Below are 21,463 nucleotides of genomic sequence, written 5' to 3' on the forward strand. Positions count from 1 at the left end.
ACCAGGAATCCCAATGGCCTGTTGAATCAGGCGAGATAGCCAAATTGTGATTTCCACTGGACGTCCAGCCTGACCCATGGCTGTTGAAATCAGGTTCTCGCCCAGAGCGGGATCCTCTTGTTTTCTCTCATAATGTCAGCTGTTTTGAAACCTCTTTGAAGGGTTTTGATTGACAGCAGGCTGTCAGCTTCACAGGTGGGATCCCCTTTTGACTTTAAAAGAGCTGTAGCTGCTGTCTGACCCCTACAGAGTGTTTTGATTGACAACAGGCTGTCAGTGTCACTTGCTCCGTTGGAGTTTGTTTACAAAATCACCTTCTGCTTCATTGACTTTTAGGAGTGTGGGTGGGGTGGGGGAGGTAGTGTGTTGGGTGCCCCAGGTCTCAGCAATGGGATTACTGTTGAGACGCAGTTCAAATTTTTTGGCAGAGGCAGCAGTCCCACATTTAAGTGACATCCATGATGGCCAGGAATTATGTCTGCCTGCTGGATTTGGGCTGGATATCCAAAGTTTGGGTGAACCAATCTGCTGTTGTGAAATGTGCCAAACTACAGATAAGGAGGAATTTGACAAAGGAATAGCAAGCTGTTCGGTTGCTGAAGGCTGTCACCTGTGTCGAGCTCACCAGTTATCTGGTGATGACGCATCTTCAAATGTCCAGAGACTGCTACAATGCCAAGCATCCAAAAGTTTCCATATTCTAAATATATCTAGTTGGGTTGTTAAAATATAAATGTTTAATCTGAAGAGATTCGCAATTTCATTTTGATTTTTGTACAAAAAGTATTAAAATTGAGTTCCCTTAAGTCTCATTAAAAAATAACCAAGGGAGAAATGCTTTGACAAAGGGTCATCTGGACTCGAAACGTCAGTTTTTTTCTCTCCTTACAGATGCTGCCAGACCTGCTGAGATTTTCCAGCATTTTCTCTTTTGATTTGAGAAATACTGCCAGTGCTTTCTGTTGAAAAAGAAAATGAAATCAATGACCAGAATTCTTTGGTCTTATACGGCTGTCAGTGAGAACGGGGAATTTGGCGTTCATCCAAATCTCCATTCACAGTAGCAGGACCGGTGAATCCCAGCCGTGGCTGAGGTCAGAGAATTCCAACCAATGCCTCTATTATCACACTTGACAGAAAAGCAGGGAGTGCTCTTGACTGTCAAGCCAGAGCAGCTGATCCCTGGCTCCAGTGAATCACATGCCTGGAGAGTGAGGGACAGCTTTATTCAAATGAGCTGAATAGGATCTGGCAAACTCTCTGACTTTCCCGCTAGCGGCAGCACTTTAACTTTCAATATATTCTCAGTGATAGCCTATTTATTAAGTTTTCACCTAATCATAGTTAGCAATTTGGACAATAAGCCAATATATTAAACGAAATAGTATAGTGTAAAATACGAGCTGACCTTCAGTACGCAGCAGGAACCTGGGGTGGCATTTTGCCAGCAGAAGCCAATTAACTGATGGGCCCTCTTGGTGTGGACAAACTACCTTCGAGGGTGGAAATTGGGCCCTTAAGTGGCTCAATTGTCTCTTATGGTCTTAAGGTCTCACCGACGGTGCACCCCTGCCACAGATTTCCCGGCGGCGAGGGCTGTGTTAAATGGGAAAGCCCATTGGCAATTATGGGACCACAAGATCCTGCTGCCAGCGAGTGACATGCCATCACGAAACACACAGCAGAGGGGCAGGAAAATCCCACCCATAGTTACACAGTACAGAAAAGCCCTTTCGGCCCACAAAGTCTGTACTGACAGAACTACACTAAATCTACAGTAATCCCATAGCCTTGAATTATATTTCAAGTGCTCATCCATGTACATTTTAAAAGGTTGAGAGGTTTCCAGCCTCCAGGCAGCGCATTCCAGACTACCACCCCTACTCTGGGTAAAAAAGCTTTTCCTCAAATCCCGTCTAAACCACCTACCCCTCACCTTAAAATTATGTCTCCTCATTATTGACCCTTCAACTAAGGGCACAGCTGCTTCCTTTCCTCCCTGTCTATACTCCTCATAATCTTATAACCTCATTCAGGTCCCCCCTCAGCCTTTTCTGCAGTAAAGAAAACAACCTGAGCATTTCTAGTCTACCTTCCTAGCTCAAATGCTCCATCCCAGGCAATATCCTGGTGAAACTTCTCTGTTCCCTCTTCACTGAAATCACATCCTTCCTATAGTGTGGCGATGGAACTGCACAGAGTGCTCCATCTCTGGGCTAACCATAATTTTGTATAGCTTCAACATAACCTCCCTGCTCTTATAATGTATGCTACAACTGATAAGAAGGCATTGGGACACTTGCCTTTAACTTACACTATTAACCTGTCCTGCTGCCAATACAGAGATCTGTGGACAAGCATCCCCAGATCCTTCTGCGCCTCCTAGAGTCCTGCCATTCATTAAGTACTCCCTTGTCTTGTTAATCCTTCCAAGTGCATTACCTCACACTTCTCATGATTAAATACCATCTGCCTCTGATCTACCCAACTGACCAATTCCTCATTCTACTTATATCATTGGTACAAACATGTATTATGAGCTCTGACTTATCACTCTCCCCCTTTAGGATGCTCTGCAGCTGTTCAGTGACATCCCTGACCCTGGCCCCAGGGAGGTATCACACCATCCCGGAGTCATGTCCGTAGCTGCAGAAATACCTGTCTGTTCTCCTAACTAATGAATCATCTATCACTATCACTCTTTCTTCATTCTTCCTCTCCTCCTGTATAGTCGGCTGCTTGTGGTGCCAGAAGCTTGGCTTTGCCTGCGTTCCCTTCAGAAACCAGCGCCCTCATCGGTTTCCAAAATGGAAAACCAATTTGAGAGTGGGACCCCAGGGGATTCCTGCACTACCTGCCTGCTTCTGTTGTAACCCTTCCTCCAGTCCCTTGAGCTGTGGTGTGACTACCTCTCTAAACATGCTAACCACATAACTCTCAGCCTCAAGCTCTGAAACCCAGAGCTCAAGTTTCTGCAGTTGGGAGTACTTCCTGCATATGTATGTGGTCATCTAGAATACTGATATGCTCCATGACTTCCCACACATGACAGGTCACATACAAACAAAGAACAAAGAACAATACAGCACAGGAACAGGCCCTTCGGCCCTCCAAGCCTGCGCCGCTCCCCGGTCCAGGATTGAATCCTGAATCCAGGATCCCCGCCCAATTTTCCAGCCTATCTACATCCTAATATCCTATCCACCGAGCTGTCCCTCACAGCTACGATGCTTTGTTCATCACAACCTATTAACTCACCCCCACCCCCCCATTCCAGACCATGTGATCTCCAGGGAGTGAAAACCCCAGGGCCAATATGGGGAAAAAGAAATCTGGGAAATTCCTCTCCGACCCCCTGAGGCGATCGAAACGAGTCCAGGAGGTCACACTGGCCCTGATCAGAAAATGCTTCCCAACCCTATTCATTTCCACTTCTGCTTTACGAACACCATCTGAATTCCCTGCCCCCGAGACAGGTTCCCAACTATCCGCAGTCTCGCTCTGTACTGGCACCAGCAAGATGATCATAGAATGAAGCCTTGAAACGAGAAACAAAGAACAATTAGCCCGCGCCGCTCCCTGGTCCAAACTAGACCACTCTTTTGTATCCCTCCATTCCCACTCCGTTCATATAGCTGTCTAGATAAGTCTTAAACGTTCCCAGTGTGTCCGCCTCCACCACCTTGCCCGGCAACACATTCCAGGCCCCCACGACCCTCTGTGTAAAATATGTCCTTCTGATATCTGTGTTAAACCTCCCCCCCTTCACTTTGAACCTATGACCCCTCGTGAACGTCACCACCGACCCGGGGAAAAGCTTCCCACCGTTCACCCTATCTATGCCTTTCATAATTTTATACACCTCTATTAAGTCTCCCCTCATCCTCCGTCTTTCCAAGGAGAACAACCCCAGTTTCCCCAATCTCTCCTCATAACCAAGCCCCTCCATACCAGGCAACATCCTGGTAAACCTCCTCTGAACTCTCTCCAAAGCCTCCACGTCCTTCTGGTAGTGTGGCGACCAGAACTGGACGCAGTATTCCAAATGCGGCCGAACCAACGTTCTATACATCTGCAACATCAGACCCCAACTTTTATACTCTATGCCCCGTCCTATAAAGGCAAGCATGCCATATGCCTTCTTCACCACCTTAGTCCACTGAACTGATCTCACCTGCCATGTCTTAAACTTAAGTGTACTTAATTTTAAAAGGTACTCCTCTAAGCTTACTCTTCTCGTCTAATTTTACTTCGGCCTACTTATCCTTGTATTATTATAATAACTTATCACTTTGCTTTATTATGCTAGCTCTGACTTTTACTTATCCCTGGTGTTTCTCAGTTAAATTTTTCAACTAGAACTGACTGCAAGGACACAATTCCCAGACTGCTTCACTGCAACTCTGACTGCGAGGACACAGTCCTGAGACTACTTGACTACGATGCTGACTGCAAGGATACCATTCCTACACTGCTTCACTGTGATGCTGACTGCGAGGACACCATTCCCAGACATCAGGCTTCCCTTCTGATGCCTAATTCTGCCATATTGCCAACCCTCCCACCTCGCAGCCGGAACTCAATGAGCTGGCAAAATTCAGCCAGTTGCGAAAGTGGAGTTGGATTAAAATTTTCTCGCCTTCTAGTTTTGCTTGCTTTGCAGTAACTCCAGATGAAATGTGTACGCCAGGTCAGTGATAAAGAACACATTTTCCCTATTTCATACATTTTCATGCCCAGATCAAGAAAGCTATCTGTGGCACAGTGGTTAGCATTACTGCCTCACAGCGCCAGGGACCCTGGTTCGATTCCTGGCTTGGGTCACTGTCTGTGTGGAGTTTGCACATCTGTTTCACTCCAGCGGGGTTTACAATAGCTCTCCATTTGTGGGGAGCTAGCGAACCCAACCTCGCTGGAGTGAAGGGGGGCCACCAACGAGGTCGGGGGTGAGGGGAGTAGCCCCTGGGCATTGCCAGCTTGGCTCCTTGGCATTACCCAAGGGGAAAAGCAGCACCTAGGCACTGCCCACCAGGCATCAGGCAGTGCCAAGGGGGCAGGCCTAATGGAGCAGGGCCTATAGGGATGGGGCCACTTGGGGGGAGATTAGTGGGGGTGAGGGACCCACTGTGAACTGGGATCAATGATAGAGGGAGGGAGGCCAGCGATCGGGGCTGTCCATTGGTGGTGGTGGGGGGGGGTGGGGGTGGTCAGCCTGCACGGACCGGTGGCGGGGGGGAGATCAGGACTGCGAGGGGGGATATCGGGGGGACTGCTTTCGGGTGTGGGGGAATCTGTGTGCCAGCGATGCGGAGTTGCGGGGCTGGCCAGCAATCAAGCCGGCCAGCGATCAGAAGGCCGGCAGTGCGGGCTACTGCGCATGCGCTGATCTGCGCTGACAGATCGGCACATGCGCAGTGGCCCGCTCAGCTGCCGGCCTCTCCAGCGGGAATAGACCCCACCCACTGATTTTTAGGGTGATCGCACTAGTGCACTCTGCAGTACACAGAATGTGGGAGATTCATTTTGAAAATCCCGCTGAAAAAAACCAGCGGCATTTACTCCAGTTTTTTATGCGAATTCGACACTTAGAATCATTTTGGGAGAATCCCACCCAATGTATTTAATATGCAAAAATATATACAAAAGATCCTTAATCTACTGCAAACTGAAGAGCATTGTTTTTATACATGTGAGAACGCCTTACTTGTTCTCTGCTTTGTGCATTCATTTCTTCCTGATTTTCTATAACGTGGGTGAGTTTTTCAATAGCCTTTTCTTTTAACTGAAATCTAAGGTAACATGAGTAGTTAACACATTGAATACAGTGGGTATAGATATATGGCAATGTCACAAATTACAGCCTAATCTAATCCAAATATTCATGAACATTTATTTTTTTCACTGAAGGTGCATTCGGGGTAGGTATGGATAAGATAGCTACCATAGTAGCATCAGATGATGGTGCTAGAAAAGAAACAGCCATCTTGTCCCATTTACATACATTATTCAAGAGGAAATACAATCCCATATAAATACCACTTGTGTTACCAATTGCTGACACATTTTATATAATGGTGAACAATGTTTACTCAACTATGCAGAACGGGAGAAAAATCTGATAATCCAGAAGTAATAAGTTCACAAATACAATGTAACAGAGCAACAACTTGCATATAGTGTTTTTAAATATAGAAAAAGTGTAATCAGACAAAATTGACACCAGGCAGAAAAGCAGAGGTTTAGGGAGAGAATTTCACAGGTTAGGGTTTAGACAACTAATGGGTTAGATTTTGAGGTGAGGTGAGGAGAGGGCAGGATGCACAAAAGGCCAGAGTTGGAGGAAAACACAGTTCTTGTCGTGCTCTTCGGTAGGATGATGCTAAAGAACTAGGGAAGTGACTTGAACACGAAGATGGGAATTTTGAGATGAAATATTGGGGAATAATGCAAGCACATGGATGGAGTGTGAGCAGAGCTTGATTAGGATAAGGGCAGCAAAGATTTAGACAAGGTGAAGTTAATGGAGGGTGGATAATGGGAGGCTGGCTAAGAAAGCACTGCAATATTGGAGTGGGGAGGCAACAAAGCATGGAGAAGTGTTCAACAGTAGATGGGTTGATGCAAGGGTGGAGATAAGCAATGTTACAGAGGTGGAAGGTTTTTAGGGTCCAAATCTCAACTCTGGGTAAAATGGGAAATTGGCTTCAACCTGAGACATTGGTTAGTGTTGGGGATTGAATTGTAAAATGATGCTTTTGTTCTTCACAATTTTTAACATAAGTGACATAAGCGTGAATACTCTTCTGAAGAAATACATATATAACCTTACTCATTATTTTACAATAAGAGTTCATTACAAGCCGGGAATGTACTATCAAATATTTAATTATATACCTCAAACGGTTCCTTATCTTGCTCCAGAATGCTGCCATTTGAAAATTCCCAAACTGAGGATTCACTCTGAATCAATAGGCTTACTCGATTCCTGCTAATTTCACCAGTGATTAAGGAGGCCAGTACTCACTATAAAGCTACTAACTACAAATCATTTCCACAATGTGCTTCAATAAGTTAAATTTACCACGGCATTGAGGGATGGAGAAGTAGTTCCAGCTGGGCACACATGTAAGAGACATTTCAGATGTTACATGTCAAATGATAAATGGCCATTACCACTTCAGCATTTATTGTGGTAACATGTTAGATTTTCTATTCATAGCATGGTATTTAATGGGGGTCACAGCCACCAGTTTGAGAACCAGCAAGAGCCCCACGTTGTCTGTTTTTGGGAAGGCCAGCTGATTTCGATTAGACACTGGCAGGCTTTCCCTGCCCACTGAGAATTGCTGGCCAATCAGAAACCATCAGTACTTCAGTGCTCAACAGTGCTACTGGGGAGACAGTGGCTGTTCCCGGTACTACACCTGCCCAAAGTCTAGGATCACCAATGGACTCGGGTGTGAGTAGATGATTGTGAGAAGGGATGGGTCAGGAGCAAGGGCACGATATGGCTCTCATGTCTCAACGTCAGATTTCTCAATTAGGTATTGAGTGCCAATGAACAATGGACTCCCTGAGAGCCTTCAGGCAACCCCAACAGGATCTGCTTTACAAGCTTCCGTCTTGTTGCAGCAACAGATGAGGCCTTTAAGGGCCTCCATATGCTGTGGGGTGGAAAGGCAGTGGAGTAGCTTCCCATCCACCTTCCCACCTTATTTTTATGTCCTTCCAGCTGACATTCTGATTGAAAATATAACATAACATCACTGCTCATTCGACCTTATCTTCTTTTCCACAGTTGTCAATAAATAACCGTTTTGCTTGAATTTATAATACATTGAATCATAGAATCCTACAGTGCAGAAGGAGGCCATTCCAGCCTGCATCAACCACAATCCCACCCAGGCCCTATCCCCATGCATTTACCCTAGCTAGTCCTCCTGACGCTAAAGGACAATTTAGTATGGCCAATCCACCTAACCTGCACATCTTTGGAGTGTGGGAGGAACCCACACAGACACGGGGAGAATGCAAACTCCACACAGACAGCGACCCAAGCCGGGAATTGAACTCGGGTCTCGAACCCGTGTCCCTGGCGCTGTGAGGCAGCAGTGCTAACCACTGTTCCACCGTGCTGCCCACATAATACAAGTCCAATCAAATCACATACTTCTTTCATATAATATCAACAATGTTAAAACTGTGTGGAATAGCTCATTTTAAACTGATTAAACAAAGATTTTTGTCTATGTGGATTTGTGAAAGGTATACCTATTACCATGTATTTAATTTACTGCACATAGTACCACTCTCTGTCCAATATATGGTAACATATATTATTTAAGAGAAGCTCTTGACAGGGGTAATGCAGCAAAAATCATGAAATGAATTCAGCTGTACAGTTTCTAATATTAATGTTCTACTGCATATTTGCTGACATAGTCACTGCATTCCTACAATTATTAAATGTAATTGCTTAAAACAAATCATATCAATGCAAGTATTTTATCTTTATTGTAGTACTAGATCAATTTTAGTGAAAATATTACAATTGCATCTTCTCTTAACAGTGTATGACAAGAAATCCTATGATATTCCTGAGAAACTTGATAGGAAACATCTACAACAAATACTCAAGTGCTGTTAATTGTTTGGGAAACTAGCAGAATTGGGGTGAGACAGAGTACATACTGATATATTTAATTTGAGACTGGGAACAGTAAGGAATGTTGCAGTAAAAGATTAGCTCCATGCAGGGGTTAATCACATGAAGTGAATGTTCACCAGAAGTTTACATTATGTTGTGATGTCAATCAGTGTGCAGTGCTGAGTTGATGCTGGTGCTACCATTTTGGAGTTCAAAAGCTTCAGTCAATGCCCTCCCTTAACCTTGCAGAGCTGAATATGTATCTAGCTGCAGAAAGGAGACCCCCACCAGCACTACTTAAAGGAGGTTATTAACTACTTACAGATTAGTTGTTTGATTTATTCTGGCTGTTGTTATGATTCTACAAGTTTTTAGTAATTTCTATGATTGTTTCAAGTTGCAAATGGTGTGGTAGTGTGAAAGAATAAGGGCTAAAATATATGGGATAGATACAATTAATCAATTTAAAAACTACTTTTGCTGATAAAAGATTACACGTATCTAGAAGGCACTCTCCGAGGGATCCTAACAATGTCAACAATCACTAAAGTACAATGCTAGTTCAGATAAATAAAACCATTTTTTAAAAATTCATTCATGGCATGTGGACATCGCTGTCTGGCCAGCATTTATTGTCCATCCCTAGTTGCCCTTGAGAAGGTGGTTGGTGAGCTGCCTTCTTGAATTGCTGCAGTCCATGTGCTGTGGGTTGACCTACAATGCCGTTTCCCCCGATACCCATTGATTCCAGTTTCACTAGGGCTCCTTGATGTCACACTCAGTCGAATGCGATCTTGATGTCAAGAGCTGTCACTCTCACCTCACCTCTGGAATTCAGCTCTTTCATCCATGTTTGAACCAAGGCTGTAATGAGGTCAGGAGCTGAGTTGGTGAACCCAAACTGGGCGTCACTGAGCAGGTGCTGCTTGATAGTACTATCGATGACTCCTTCCATCACTTTATTGATGGTCGAGAGTAGATTGATTGGGTGGTAATTGGCTGGGTTGGATTTGTCCTGCTTTTTGTGTACAAGACATACCTGGATAAAGGAACACTGGGTCTCAAGTCTTATTATCTTACTGGATGCAATACATTAACCAAGAAGTTTGACCAAAGTGAGTGTTATCCAACCTAGTTTTTCAAGAATAAATTCAGAAAAACATTTCTTAGAAATTGAATGGGCAATCTAATTACCCTAGGAGGGCCTTCTCACCTAATATGGGATAATGATTAGGGGCGGTATTTTTTGAGAAAATTACCATCTTCCATGCTACTTTTTAATTATACAACACCAAAAAATTCATTATAAATATCTTCACGTAATTGAAATTATTAGATTTGTTAGGGATGAGTCACCTCCATGTGAGGTCCATTTTAAACCTAACCAGGCTCACACTCTTGGAGACTAAGGTAATGTTACTTTGATGGATATCTGAGTTCTCTTTTAAAGTCTAGTCTTTGTATTAAGTAAAGCTTGAAGTTTGGATTCTCTCAGAGAAATAAGAATTATTATCTTTAGGGATATTTTGTAAGCATCGCAATTTATTCTCTTTGTATGACCACCAAATTGCATGCTTTTTCATAATATTAAATTTATATGGTTAGTTAAAATTTAAATTGTCTCATCTAATCTTCTGTATCAAACACTCTGTGAACCTATTCCCTTTGGTGGGGGACTATTTTCTGAGGAGTTTCACCTGGACCCTTATAATATCCAGGAAAATTACAATCTAGCTAAAAAAACAACTGGATTTTAGACTATTGAGTATGAATGACTCTCTTCCTTTGGATGTGGGATAGTTGGACTCTGCGGTCCCAAAGGGACTTGTTTGAGTGCAAAATAGACTCTTCCTTTGGAATACAACAAGACTTGGAAATGAACAGAAGTCACAGAGTCACAGAGAGCAGAACAAGCTCCTGGAAGAGGGAATAGGAGGAGGGGGAGATGGGCTTTTAGTCGGAGGCTGCATCAGCTCAGGGTGTACAGGGAGCAATCATCTTACCTGAATCTCAGCAAATAACAATGTGTGCAATGTCTCTGTTTCAGTAAGAATTCCCTCACTGAAATCTGCCACCAACTGCAGCCACAACTACAACCTGAAGGGATGCAAAGACCACATTGCCAGTGGCTGTGAAAGTGAAAATGATGATGAACTGTTATTTACTTGGTTCCTTCCAGGCTGGAGTTATTTCCAACTCTTTGCAGTTGGCCATCCAATGTTGTTCTTTCTTCAGTGAAAGCTAACTACACTTCACTCCCTTTTGCAAGAGAAAAGCAGGCAGAGCAAGCATGTGGCTTTGCAAGGATTGCAGACTTTTCTGTGGTGCAGATTACTATTGGTGTACTTTGTGGGGCTGCATGTGAGCTCTGTTACGTACTGGAAAAGGGATTCCACTTCCTCAATGCTGAAATGGTGTGTGATCATAATTAGTGAATCGTGTAAATCAATCCCAGTTTCCTGGCAGCAGTGATAATACCCCCATTCTGCAGCAGTTCATGGTATTATTTAAGCTACCATGATTAACCAAATGGCGGCTAATGGCTGTCAAGTGCTAATCAATGATAACATGGCTGATGAATTTGATGAACACACAACCCATGCACATGTGGCATCTTTCCTGCTTGGTCACCCAAGTTTCCTACCACAGTCCAAAGACGTGCAGGTTAAGTGGATTGGCCATGCTAAATTGCTCCTTAGTGTCCAAAGATGTGTAGGCTAAAGGGATTAGCAGGGTAAATATGTGGGGTTATGAGGATAGAGCAGGGGGTGAGCCTGGGTAAGATACTCTGTCGGAGAGTTGGTACAGACTCGAGGGACTGAATGGCCCCCTTCTGCGCTGCTGGAATTCTATGATTCAATGCAAAAATAAAAGCCAGCACAAAACAAATATTCCAAAACAAATTTATAAATGAAAAACATGCCATTTTCATGCAAAAATCACTTTTGTGCATTCCCTTATGCGTTCTTGCAAATTTGAAGGGGATCCCAAACAGGAATCTTAAACTTAAACAAAGCCAATTACATAGGTATGAGGGGGGAGCTGGGAAAGGCTGATTGACTAAATAGACTAAAATGTATGATAGTAAATAAACTGGGAAATATTTACAGAAACAACTCAATGTTTTGAACAAAAGTACATTCCAAAAACAATTACTCAGTGAGTAAGTTCCACCTGCGGCTTACTAGAGAAGTTAAGGTGCTATAAGTTTAAAAAAGGAGGCTTCTCATGTTTCAAAGAACAGTATTAAGTCTGACGATTTGGAATGTTTTAGAACTATAGAAAAGGGTGATGAAAAAGTTGATTAAGAAAGGAAATAAATAGAATGAGTAAACTAACTAGGAATATATAAAAAGACTGTAAGAGCTTTTAGAAGAAAAGGACGAAAGTAGCTAAAATCTGGTGAGCTTTTAGAAGAAAAGGACGAAAGTAGCTAAAATCTGGTCCCTTTGAGGCAGAGACAGGAGAAATTATCATAGTGAATGAAAAAATGGAAGAGATGTTGAACAATTAAATTTTGCCTGTCAGTACAGTAAAGGGCACAAGTTAAATAGGAAATAAGATATAACCAAGGGGCTGATACAAATGATGAACTTAAAGTAATTTATATTAGCAGAGAAAAAGTATTGGAGAAACTTATGGAGTAAAAGTGGACTAATCTCCAGGAACTGATGGCCTGCATCCTAGGGTGCTAAAAGAAATAGCTGCAAAGATAGTGGGTGGGATTCTGCCAAAAAAATTCTAAGTGATGAATTCACGTAAAAACTGGAGTAAATCCCACTGACTTTTTTCAGTGGGACTTTCAAAATGAATCTGCCACACTCTGTGCATCACAGAATGCCTCAGCATGAATCATGCTAAAAATCAGGGAGCGGGGCCTATTCCCGCTGGAGAGGTTGGCAGAATAGCGCTGAGCGGGCCACTGCGCTGGCCTGTCCCGTGACCCTACAACGCTACCCCTCCAATCCCCCATGTCCCGATTGCTGGCCTCCCGATCTCCCCCCCCCCCCCCTCCAACCGCGACAGCCCCAGTCTCCCCCCCTCCCCAATAATCCCGATCTCCCGACCCCGGCAGGTCAACCCCCCTCACCCACCCCGATGGCCAGCCCCGATTGCTGGCCTCCCTCCCTCTGTCACCGCTGAGTGCAGAGTGGCAGGGGAACCCCCCCCCCCCCAGAGGCACTTCCATTAGGCCCGCCCCCATTAGGCCCTGTCCACTTGGCGCTGCTGGATGCCCCCTGAGCTTTGGCACTTTGCCCCTTGGGCAGTGCCAGGGGTCAGTCTGGCACTGCCAAGCTGGCAATGCCCTTGATGGCCCCCCTTCATTCCAGCGGGCTCGGGCCGCCAGCTCCCCGCTAATGGGGTGCTATTGTAAACCCCGCTGGAGTGAAACACTCCTGGCAGGGGTGGAGACTCTAGCGGACCCGGAGACTTCAGTCCCGGGCCTGCTAATCATATGCTAACTCTAATTTTAATAATTTATTCAGCTCCGTGCTGCTAGAGCAGCGCAGAGGGCTTGGAGAATTGCCCCAGTGTATGTTCTGGTTATGATTTTCCCAAAATTCCCTCGATTCAAGAATGGTTCCAGTGGATTGGAAGTTAACAAATTTAACATTATTAGTTAAAAAAGGATAGAGAGAAGAAATGGAACTACAAACCTGTTAGCTTGACATCAGTCACTGGGAAATGCTCGAATTTATTATGAATGAAATGCTCTTAGAAAATCAAACAAAGAATTCCCCACTATCAACATCAATATTGACCAAAGATTATTGAACTGGACCAGCCATATAAATACTATGGCTACAAAAGCAGGTCAGAGGCTGAGAATTCTACAGAATATAACTCACCTCTTGACTCCCCAAACCCTATCCACATCTACCAGGCTCAAGTCAGGAGCATGATGGAATACGCTCCACTTGGCTGGATGAGTGCAGCTTCAACAACACTCAAGAGGCTTGACACAATCCAGGACAAAACTAGCACCTCATCCACCACTTTCAACAACCACTCCCCCCATGGATATACATTGACAGCAGTTTGTACCACCTACAAGATGCACTGCAGCAACTCACCAAGGCTCTTTCAAAGGCATCTTCCAAACCCGCAACATCTACCACTGAGAAAGATAAGTACAGCATATGCATGGGAACATTACCATTCACAGGTTCCTCTCTAAGCTGCACACCATCCTGACTTGGAACTAAAACTGCTTTCCTTCACTGTCATTCAGTCAAAATCCTGGAAATCCCTTGCTAACAGCACTGTGGGTGTACTTACCCCACACATTAAAAAAACCCCAGCTCATCATCACTTTCTCAAGAGCAATTAGGAATAGGCGATAAAAATACTGGCCTAGCCAGCGACACCCGTGTCCTGTGAAAGAATTTAAGAAATGTCAACATGGTTAAATGTTTGACAAATTTATTTGAGTCTTTTGAGGACGTAAATAGGAAAGTTAGATACAGGGCAGTCAATAGACATTACAAACTTGGATTTCCAAAAGTCATTCAATAAGGTGCCGCACAAAAAATTAAAAAGCAAGATAAGGACTCGTGGAGTTTAATGATAATATATTAGCCTGGATTGAAGATCAGGTAATAGAAAAGTTTATTTCTTAAAGGCATTACTAATCTCGCTGAGGTACAGTTGCATGCACTAATTGCCCTCTTATACTTTAAAAATAGCTGTAATTGCCATCAGAGAGGGACATCATAGTTGTCTTTAGCTGACATGTATAATCCCAGTAAAGGTCAACAAAGAGTAATTAGGAGCAAGAATCCTGATTTCCACCACCCTAACCATAATGCAGAGTCTAATTATACACTGGCGCTACTCTAGCTGGACCCCAGGAGCAAACCTAAGACCTACATGGTCTGAATGCCTTACCTATATATACAGTGTACAAAACCATTAACCAATTGAGGGAGGGACAGGAGGGACAGAGTTCATACTTTAGTCCAGTTAGGGACAGCGCATGGCAAGAAGAAATGAAAATAAATTGAATGGCATAAAAAAAATTCAGAAAGGGAGCCAGATTTTAAAAAAATCTGCTACAAATTAAAATAACACTGTCAACTCAAATATATCTGTACCTACCGAAATTGCAGAAAAGCTTCTGCTAAAGTCAATTTATCCTCTTTACTTCCTTTGGCATCTTTCTTCTTCTTTGCCATTTTCACTTCAAAAATGGGAGTTACTATAAATAAATATTTTTTTCAAAGTAATTAGGTTAATTTGTACTTTTTTTAACATATTGTAAACTTATTTTACTCCAGAAAGCAATGCCCAACAGTAAAGGAGTACAAGTCTAAAAATATAGAAGTATATACATTAACCGCATTTTCCTTCATCTGAACTCCGTCTATTAATTGTCTGCTTTCTTCCATCCAAGACACGATTCCTAAATCTCTCATTACTTTCTGCTGAGCCTTGAACTAACACTGAATGAATGCAAGTCTTTATTTTTTCATTATACCTAATGTATCCTCCAATTTGTTTTGGAGTGTGCTGGTGATTTGTACAAGTGTGTGGCCCTTTCAAATTAAAGGGCTGACTTGTTCACAGTCTACGTGAGGACCTTTGGGTTTCTGAACGGCTGCACAGCTTGAAGGGAACATTGCTCACAAACTTTCAGCCCCCGCCAAATCCATTACTCTCCTCAATCATGCAGCACATTTCACTCCAACTTACTGTCCATGCTATTATTTCCTTCGCCTCCTCACACCTGTGCCACATTTCACAAACTATCAAACCCTGACATGTACATCTTCAAAACATCATTTAGATTTCAACTAACGCACTACGTTCTTTTTTTGAGGCCGCACTGACACATAATATGAAGGAGCAGGTGAAAACAAGAGGGGCAGAACTCATCCACATACTGCCCATAGGAAGATTAAATCATGGCACCGATCAAGACATAGCTTATATTCTTATGTTCTTATGTATAGCGACCAGAGGAAATGTCAAAACAATTGTAACCAAGACTGGAAGACGTGAACTTGATGTGCTTGTGAGCATGTTCCCCTAACTTATTTCCTACTGAAATATCACTTTAATACTATACTTGGCAAAACATGGTTGCTTTGAGCAGCTCCACATCTGTTTCTGCTTACCCTTGCACTAAACTGTAATTCCAATCCCTCTCTTACTGGCTCAAAATCAACCTGTAAAGCCTAAACTAACGCTTAAAGGAAATGAGCATCTCTTTAAATGTTGCTATTACAGCTTCTTCCGATTTTACTGTACAGTATTACAAAATGAAAATTTACATACTTCCAGGGGTACTTCACAAAAGGATTTTGTTTCATGTGCAGGACATTTATTACTATACTTTATTAGGCCATAATTTGTTTCAGGTGGCCAATAGAGAAGCTTTAGGAGATCCTGACCAATGTAATATCTGTTGTTTTACTTAGCACATTACTGCTGCTTTTACCTTGCACGATCATCCCTCTTGTAATTTAATGTTTCCTGTCTACCATCCTATTGCAGACCTTATATTTTGTTCCTCTCTTTCCCAACCTCTGTATTTGCTTATTCTGTTACAATTTCAAGTTTGGACAAAGATCATCCACCTGAAAAATTGGTTGTAATTTTATTAGCGCTTTGGCAACACACTGGCAGATGAAAAGACTTGTAAATGTTAAGGGAAGGTGTTGGGGTTGCCCAACATCTTCCTGCCCCACATCTTTTTTGCCAGTAGTGGGAAAATTGGATCTTAAGTGGCCAGTTAAGGACTATTCCCACTTGGGGACGCAGCTTCACATGAAACCTGACAGTCTCCGAGCAGTTGATGGAGAGCAGCCCTTCTTTATGGGCACTCCATATTGCCTAAGTAGGTTAACTCTGTTTCTCTCTGCGCAGATCATGGTGGTTAGCACTGTTGCCTCACAGCACCAAGGACCCAGATTCAATTCCTGGCTTGGGTCACTGTCTGTGTGGAGTCTGCATGTTCTCCCTGTGCCTGTGTGGGTTTCCTCCAGGTGCTCTGGTTTCTTCCCACAGTCGAAAGACGTGCTGGTTAGGTGCATTGGCCATGCTAAATTCTCCCTCAGTGTACCTGAACAGGCGTCGGAGTGTGGCGACTAGGGGATTTTCACAGTAACTTCATTGCAGTGTTAATGTAAGCCTTATTTGTGACAATAATAATAAATCATCATGTAGAAGGAGGCTATTCAGCCCATCAAGTCCACACCAACCACAATCCCACCTGGCCCTATTCCCATAACCCCACATATTTACCCTGCCAATCCCACTGACATGAGGGGCAATTTAGCATGGCCAATCAACCTAACCCACATATCTTTGGAGCACCCAAAAGAAACCCACGCAAACATGGGGAGAATGTGCAAACTCCATACCTGAGGCCAAAATTGAACCCAGGACCCTGGCACTGTGAGGCAGCAGTGCTAACCACTGTGCCACCCCAGATGCTGTCATTCTTCTGGCAAATCAAATAAACTAAGTCAAGCAAACTGAGGTGCACAGATGCTGCCAGGCCTGCTGAATATTTCTAGCATTCTCTGTTCTCTTTACAGTACTATCTCAGTGATGGGGATTAGCAGAATGTACTGCACTTTGGGGGGAAAGTCATTTGCTCCAAGTTAATGAACCGAGTGAAGTCCTGAGACATTGTGGGTTTGCTCTGGGATGGCACAGACCGGCTGTGAGGATCAGAGAGCCGGCCAGCAACGCACCTACCTGAGTACAGGAATCAGAGAGCCGGCTCTGGGCCACCTTCACTTTGCGACCGGCCTCTTGTTTTGGATCGGCATCCGCTGTAACCAGGGGCAACGCGAGGACGCCCCCGGAGAACCGAGCATGCGTGAGCCAGCGACCCCTGTCGACAGAGCGCGGTCACTGCATCCTTGGGTTGCCAGAGGAAAGTCTGTGGAAGGTAAGACTGATTGCCAGGATACATGAAAATATAACCTGTTAACTAACACCTTTGTGTGTCCTAAATCCGTCCCATTGCTGGAAGTCTTTAATCTTTCCTGCCTTCCACCCTATTGTAGACCTTATTTTTTTTAACAAAAGTCTTTAACAATAAAGAACCCTGTACATTGGTGGTGACTTTATTACAAAACCAGTGTTGTGGTCATTGGGCAAACTTCCCTAAAAAAGGTTAGATTTTTCCACTCTTGTTATTTATATTCTAAAACGTTTAGCAGTGCAATCTGAATCTTTTTATTTTTAACTCAACAAACTTCATTTGAAGCTTGTTAAATTCCTAGGGTTACCAGTGCTCCAGGATGGCCCTAGAGTCTCCTGGGAATTAAAAATAATCTTTAGAACTCTGTTACCAAGTAGTCCAATGAAGAATCAAAGGCATTAGGAATTATTCTGCATTTTATTTTATCATAAAAACAGAAAATGTTGGGGGGTGGAATTTAGCAGATCTGGCAGCATTTCCAAAACAAATTATGACTTTTTGAGTCCAGTAAGACTTCTTCAGCACCGGAGAGAGGCAGGAATGTAATGGAGTTTATGCTGTTGAAAAATGTGATGGAGTCAGGTGAAGCAAAAAAGGGGGTAGGCTGGAGGACATGGGGGGTGTTTAAATGGCAAAGATTTCATGGGACAAAAGGCAAAGTGTGGTAACGGTAGTGGTAAAGAAACAAAGCATTGGCTCAGAGTTGGTATTAATAGCAGAATAAAGATCAACGTTATTTGAAAGTATAACATGAGGACAAGATACAGACTGGGGGAAAAATGCAAAATGGAGGACAAAGTTTATGCTCTGAAGTTATTGAACTCAATGTTGAGGCCAAAAACTGTAAAATGCCTAATTGGAAGATAAGTTGCTGTTCCTTAAGTGCGTGTTGGGCTTCACTGGAACATTGAAGCAGGTCACACACAAATATGACCTGAGAGCAAGATGGTGAATTGAAATGACAAGTGACTGGAAGGTCGGAGTCATGCTTGTGAACTGAATAGAGGTATTCCACAAAACAGTGACACAGTCTGCATTTGATCTTCTCAATGTAGATAAGTCCACAGTAGACTAAATTGAAAGAAGTACAAGTAAATTGCTGCTTCACCTGGAAGAAGTAAATGGACCTTGGACAGTTAGGAAAGAGGAGGTAAAGGGGCAGATCTTACACCTCCTGCAATTGCCTGGGAAGGGGATAAGATGTTGGGGGACAGAAGAGTGGGCCAGTTTGACGGGGAGGTAACAGTCCCTTCAGAATGCTAACAAGAGAAGGGAAGATGTGTTTGGTGATTGCATCATACAGGAGTAGGCAGAAATGGCAAAGGACAATCCTTTGTGTGGTGGGATGGAAAGTGAGGACAAGGGAAACCCTATCATGGTTCTGGGAGGAGTGAGAATTGGTGTGGGCAGAAGAGCAGGTTAGACATGGTTGAGGGTCTGATAATCTTAGTGGGAGGTGGTGAATGCTCAGTTGAGGAAAAAAGAAGATATGGTGCAAGTATTGTTGTGGAAGATAGCATCATCAGAACAATGTGGCAGAAATGGAGAAACTGGGAAAATGGAATGGAGCCCTATAGAAAACAGGGTATGAAAAGGTGTAGTTAAGATAATTGTAGGAGCCGGTGAGTTTTAATGAGTATTACTAGACAGTCTATCCACAGAAATGGAGACATGGGAGTCAAGGAAAGAAAGGGAAGTGTTGAAGATGGACCGTGTGAAGGTGAGAAAAGGATGAGTTCTGGAAGCAAAATTGTTGAATTTTTCCATTTCTGGATGAGGGCAGGAAGTGGCACCAATACAGTCAGGAATGTACTGAAAATGAAGTTGTGGTAAGAATGTAGGACTGGAACCAGGAATGTTCCACATATTCATAAAAAGACAGGGATAACTGGGACTCATGGGTACCCATAACCACAACTTTCATTTGGAGGAATTGAGACTAGTTAAAGGACAAATTGTCCAATGAGAGAACAAGTTTCACCAGGCAGAGAGTGGTGGTTGAATGTGACTATTTGGGCCTCCATTCAATGAAGAAGCAAAGAGCCCTCCGACTGTCCTGGTGGGGGATGAAGCTTTGAGGGATTGGATGTCCATACCAAAGAGGAGGTGGTTAGGGCCAGGAAACTAGAAATTGTTGATGTGGAGTAAGGTGTCAGAAATTTAGGTGGGAAGTGACTGGACAAAGAGAGAAAAAAATAGTCAAAATAGGAAAAAATATGTTCAGTGGGGCAGGAACAGGCTGAAACAATGGGCATACCAAGAACTTTAAAAAAAAATTATTGGAACACTTTTGTTTATTAGTTATGAAAATATTGCAGAAGGGCAGTAAAAGTTTTTTTGACTGAAAATCAAGAATCATTCAATGGGTACCAAAGAGTCTGGCATGGGAAGGAGGTACTCCCTAAGTGTGGCTCTCAATCGTGGGAGTGTGGGGCTGAGTGGTTGGAAGCATGAGGTCATGTGATGAAATCCTAAAGTTGGCAACCCTATAAATAGCAGAGACACCAATCCCATCATCTCATAATCAAAAGATTTGGTATAAAAATCATTGTTGTAGATTGATGGTTTGCTTATAAACCTTATCAGTGTTAGAGCTGTTGCACCATATTATTATGCAGAAGCAACACAAGTGATAATCTCCACTAACAGGATGTTGCCTATCACACAAATGAGTGATGTGGCATGTGAATGTCAGTACTGCTGTGATGACTGGTATGTAGGGCGTATTTGATTTGATTTATATTGTCACACGTATTGAGATACAGTGAAAAGTATTGTTTCTTGCGCGCTATTCAGACAAAACATACCGTTCATAAAGTACATAGGGGAGAAGGAAAAGAGAGGGTGCAGGATATCATGTTACAGTCATAGTGTATGTTTCAAAGACTGGTGGATTGTATCAAACAGCATGTCTCTTTCACTGTTTGCAACAAGCAAAGCAAGGACTATAGCCAACCAGCCCCTGCTTGTAAAACTCAAAATATAGTATCCAACATTAGATGAAATTCTGCAATTGGACAACACTTGCTAAATAATCCTGATTGTGCTGTGAATTACACTGACAACCAATTTAAGATTGTCAGTTGGGCTCGCAATGTGGCTTACTTATGCATGCGAAAAGCTACATATATTTACACACATGGCTCTTTTCCCTGCAAACAGAAAGTCCATACGTTGTGCCTTTTTCAAATAAACAACAGCTTAGGGGGCAGTCATTCCCTGGCACATTATCCATGGCAATGCCTCTACTCATCAGCTTCCACTTGCCAATCAATTTGCACTGTCTTTTCATGCAGTGTAAATTGCTATTCCCTTTTACTGTCGGTATTTCTTATAATCTGCCCTGATGAGTGCAAGATGAAAAATTTCAATGGAATGTCGCTTTTTTCAGCAACACTCGAGTCAGAGCCATTTACAAAATTATATTAATACATTGGAAAATGCTTTACAAAAAATGTTTTAAAATCCTACCTGTTATCTGCACATTGCTATGTATCTCAATTTAAGGTACAGTGACTGTGGGATGAAACCTTGACAAGGGTGATACTATTTAATTTTACACCTTTCCTTTTGGTTTCTAGTTTAATTATACGTTAGTTGGACTCCTCTAAAAATAATGCACTTTGTTTAATGGGAAGACCACAATGTCTGCTTATTGTCTTCTTGGGAAAAGCACGATGTAGTGCTGTTATTACAGGAAACCTTGATACTATGTTCAGTTCTGGTAGCTGAATCAAAGGGAGACACCCAAGTGCTGGAGAAGAGCCAGAGGCTGATCCCGACTTCCAACAGTCTAAATTATAAGGAATGACTGGAAACTAATTTGAGCTTTTCAGCTTGAAAGGGAATATTTGAAAGGTGATTTTGTAGAGGAATAA

At 43.0% G+C, this 21,463-nt stretch overlaps 1 protein-coding gene across 1 annotated transcript in view; it reads right to left on the minus strand.

Annotated features, from left to right (window-relative positions):
* The window catches only part of ccdc83 (coiled-coil domain containing 83), a 58,032-nt gene extending 40,624 nt beyond the window's left edge, over positions 1-17,408 (minus strand). Inside the window, exons 1-3 of the mRNA XM_078222797.1 lie at positions 17,354-17,408; positions 14,747-14,846; positions 5,705-5,789 (exon numbers count right to left, since the gene is read on the minus strand). Coding sequence (XP_078078923.1) covers positions 5,705-5,789; positions 14,747-14,823 — 162 coding nt within the window. The 5' untranslated portion in view covers positions 14,824-14,846; positions 17,354-17,408. The remainder of the gene's footprint in view (positions 1-5,704; positions 5,790-14,746; positions 14,847-17,353) is intronic.
* Between the last annotated feature and the right edge of the window lie 4,055 nt (positions 17,409-21,463).

The sequence above is a fragment of the Mustelus asterias genome, chromosome 10, assembly GCF_964213995.1.
Source record: "Mustelus asterias chromosome 10, sMusAst1.hap1.1, whole genome shotgun sequence".
In the NCBI taxonomy this organism is placed as follows: Eukaryota; Metazoa; Chordata; class Chondrichthyes; order Carcharhiniformes; family Triakidae; genus Mustelus; species Mustelus asterias.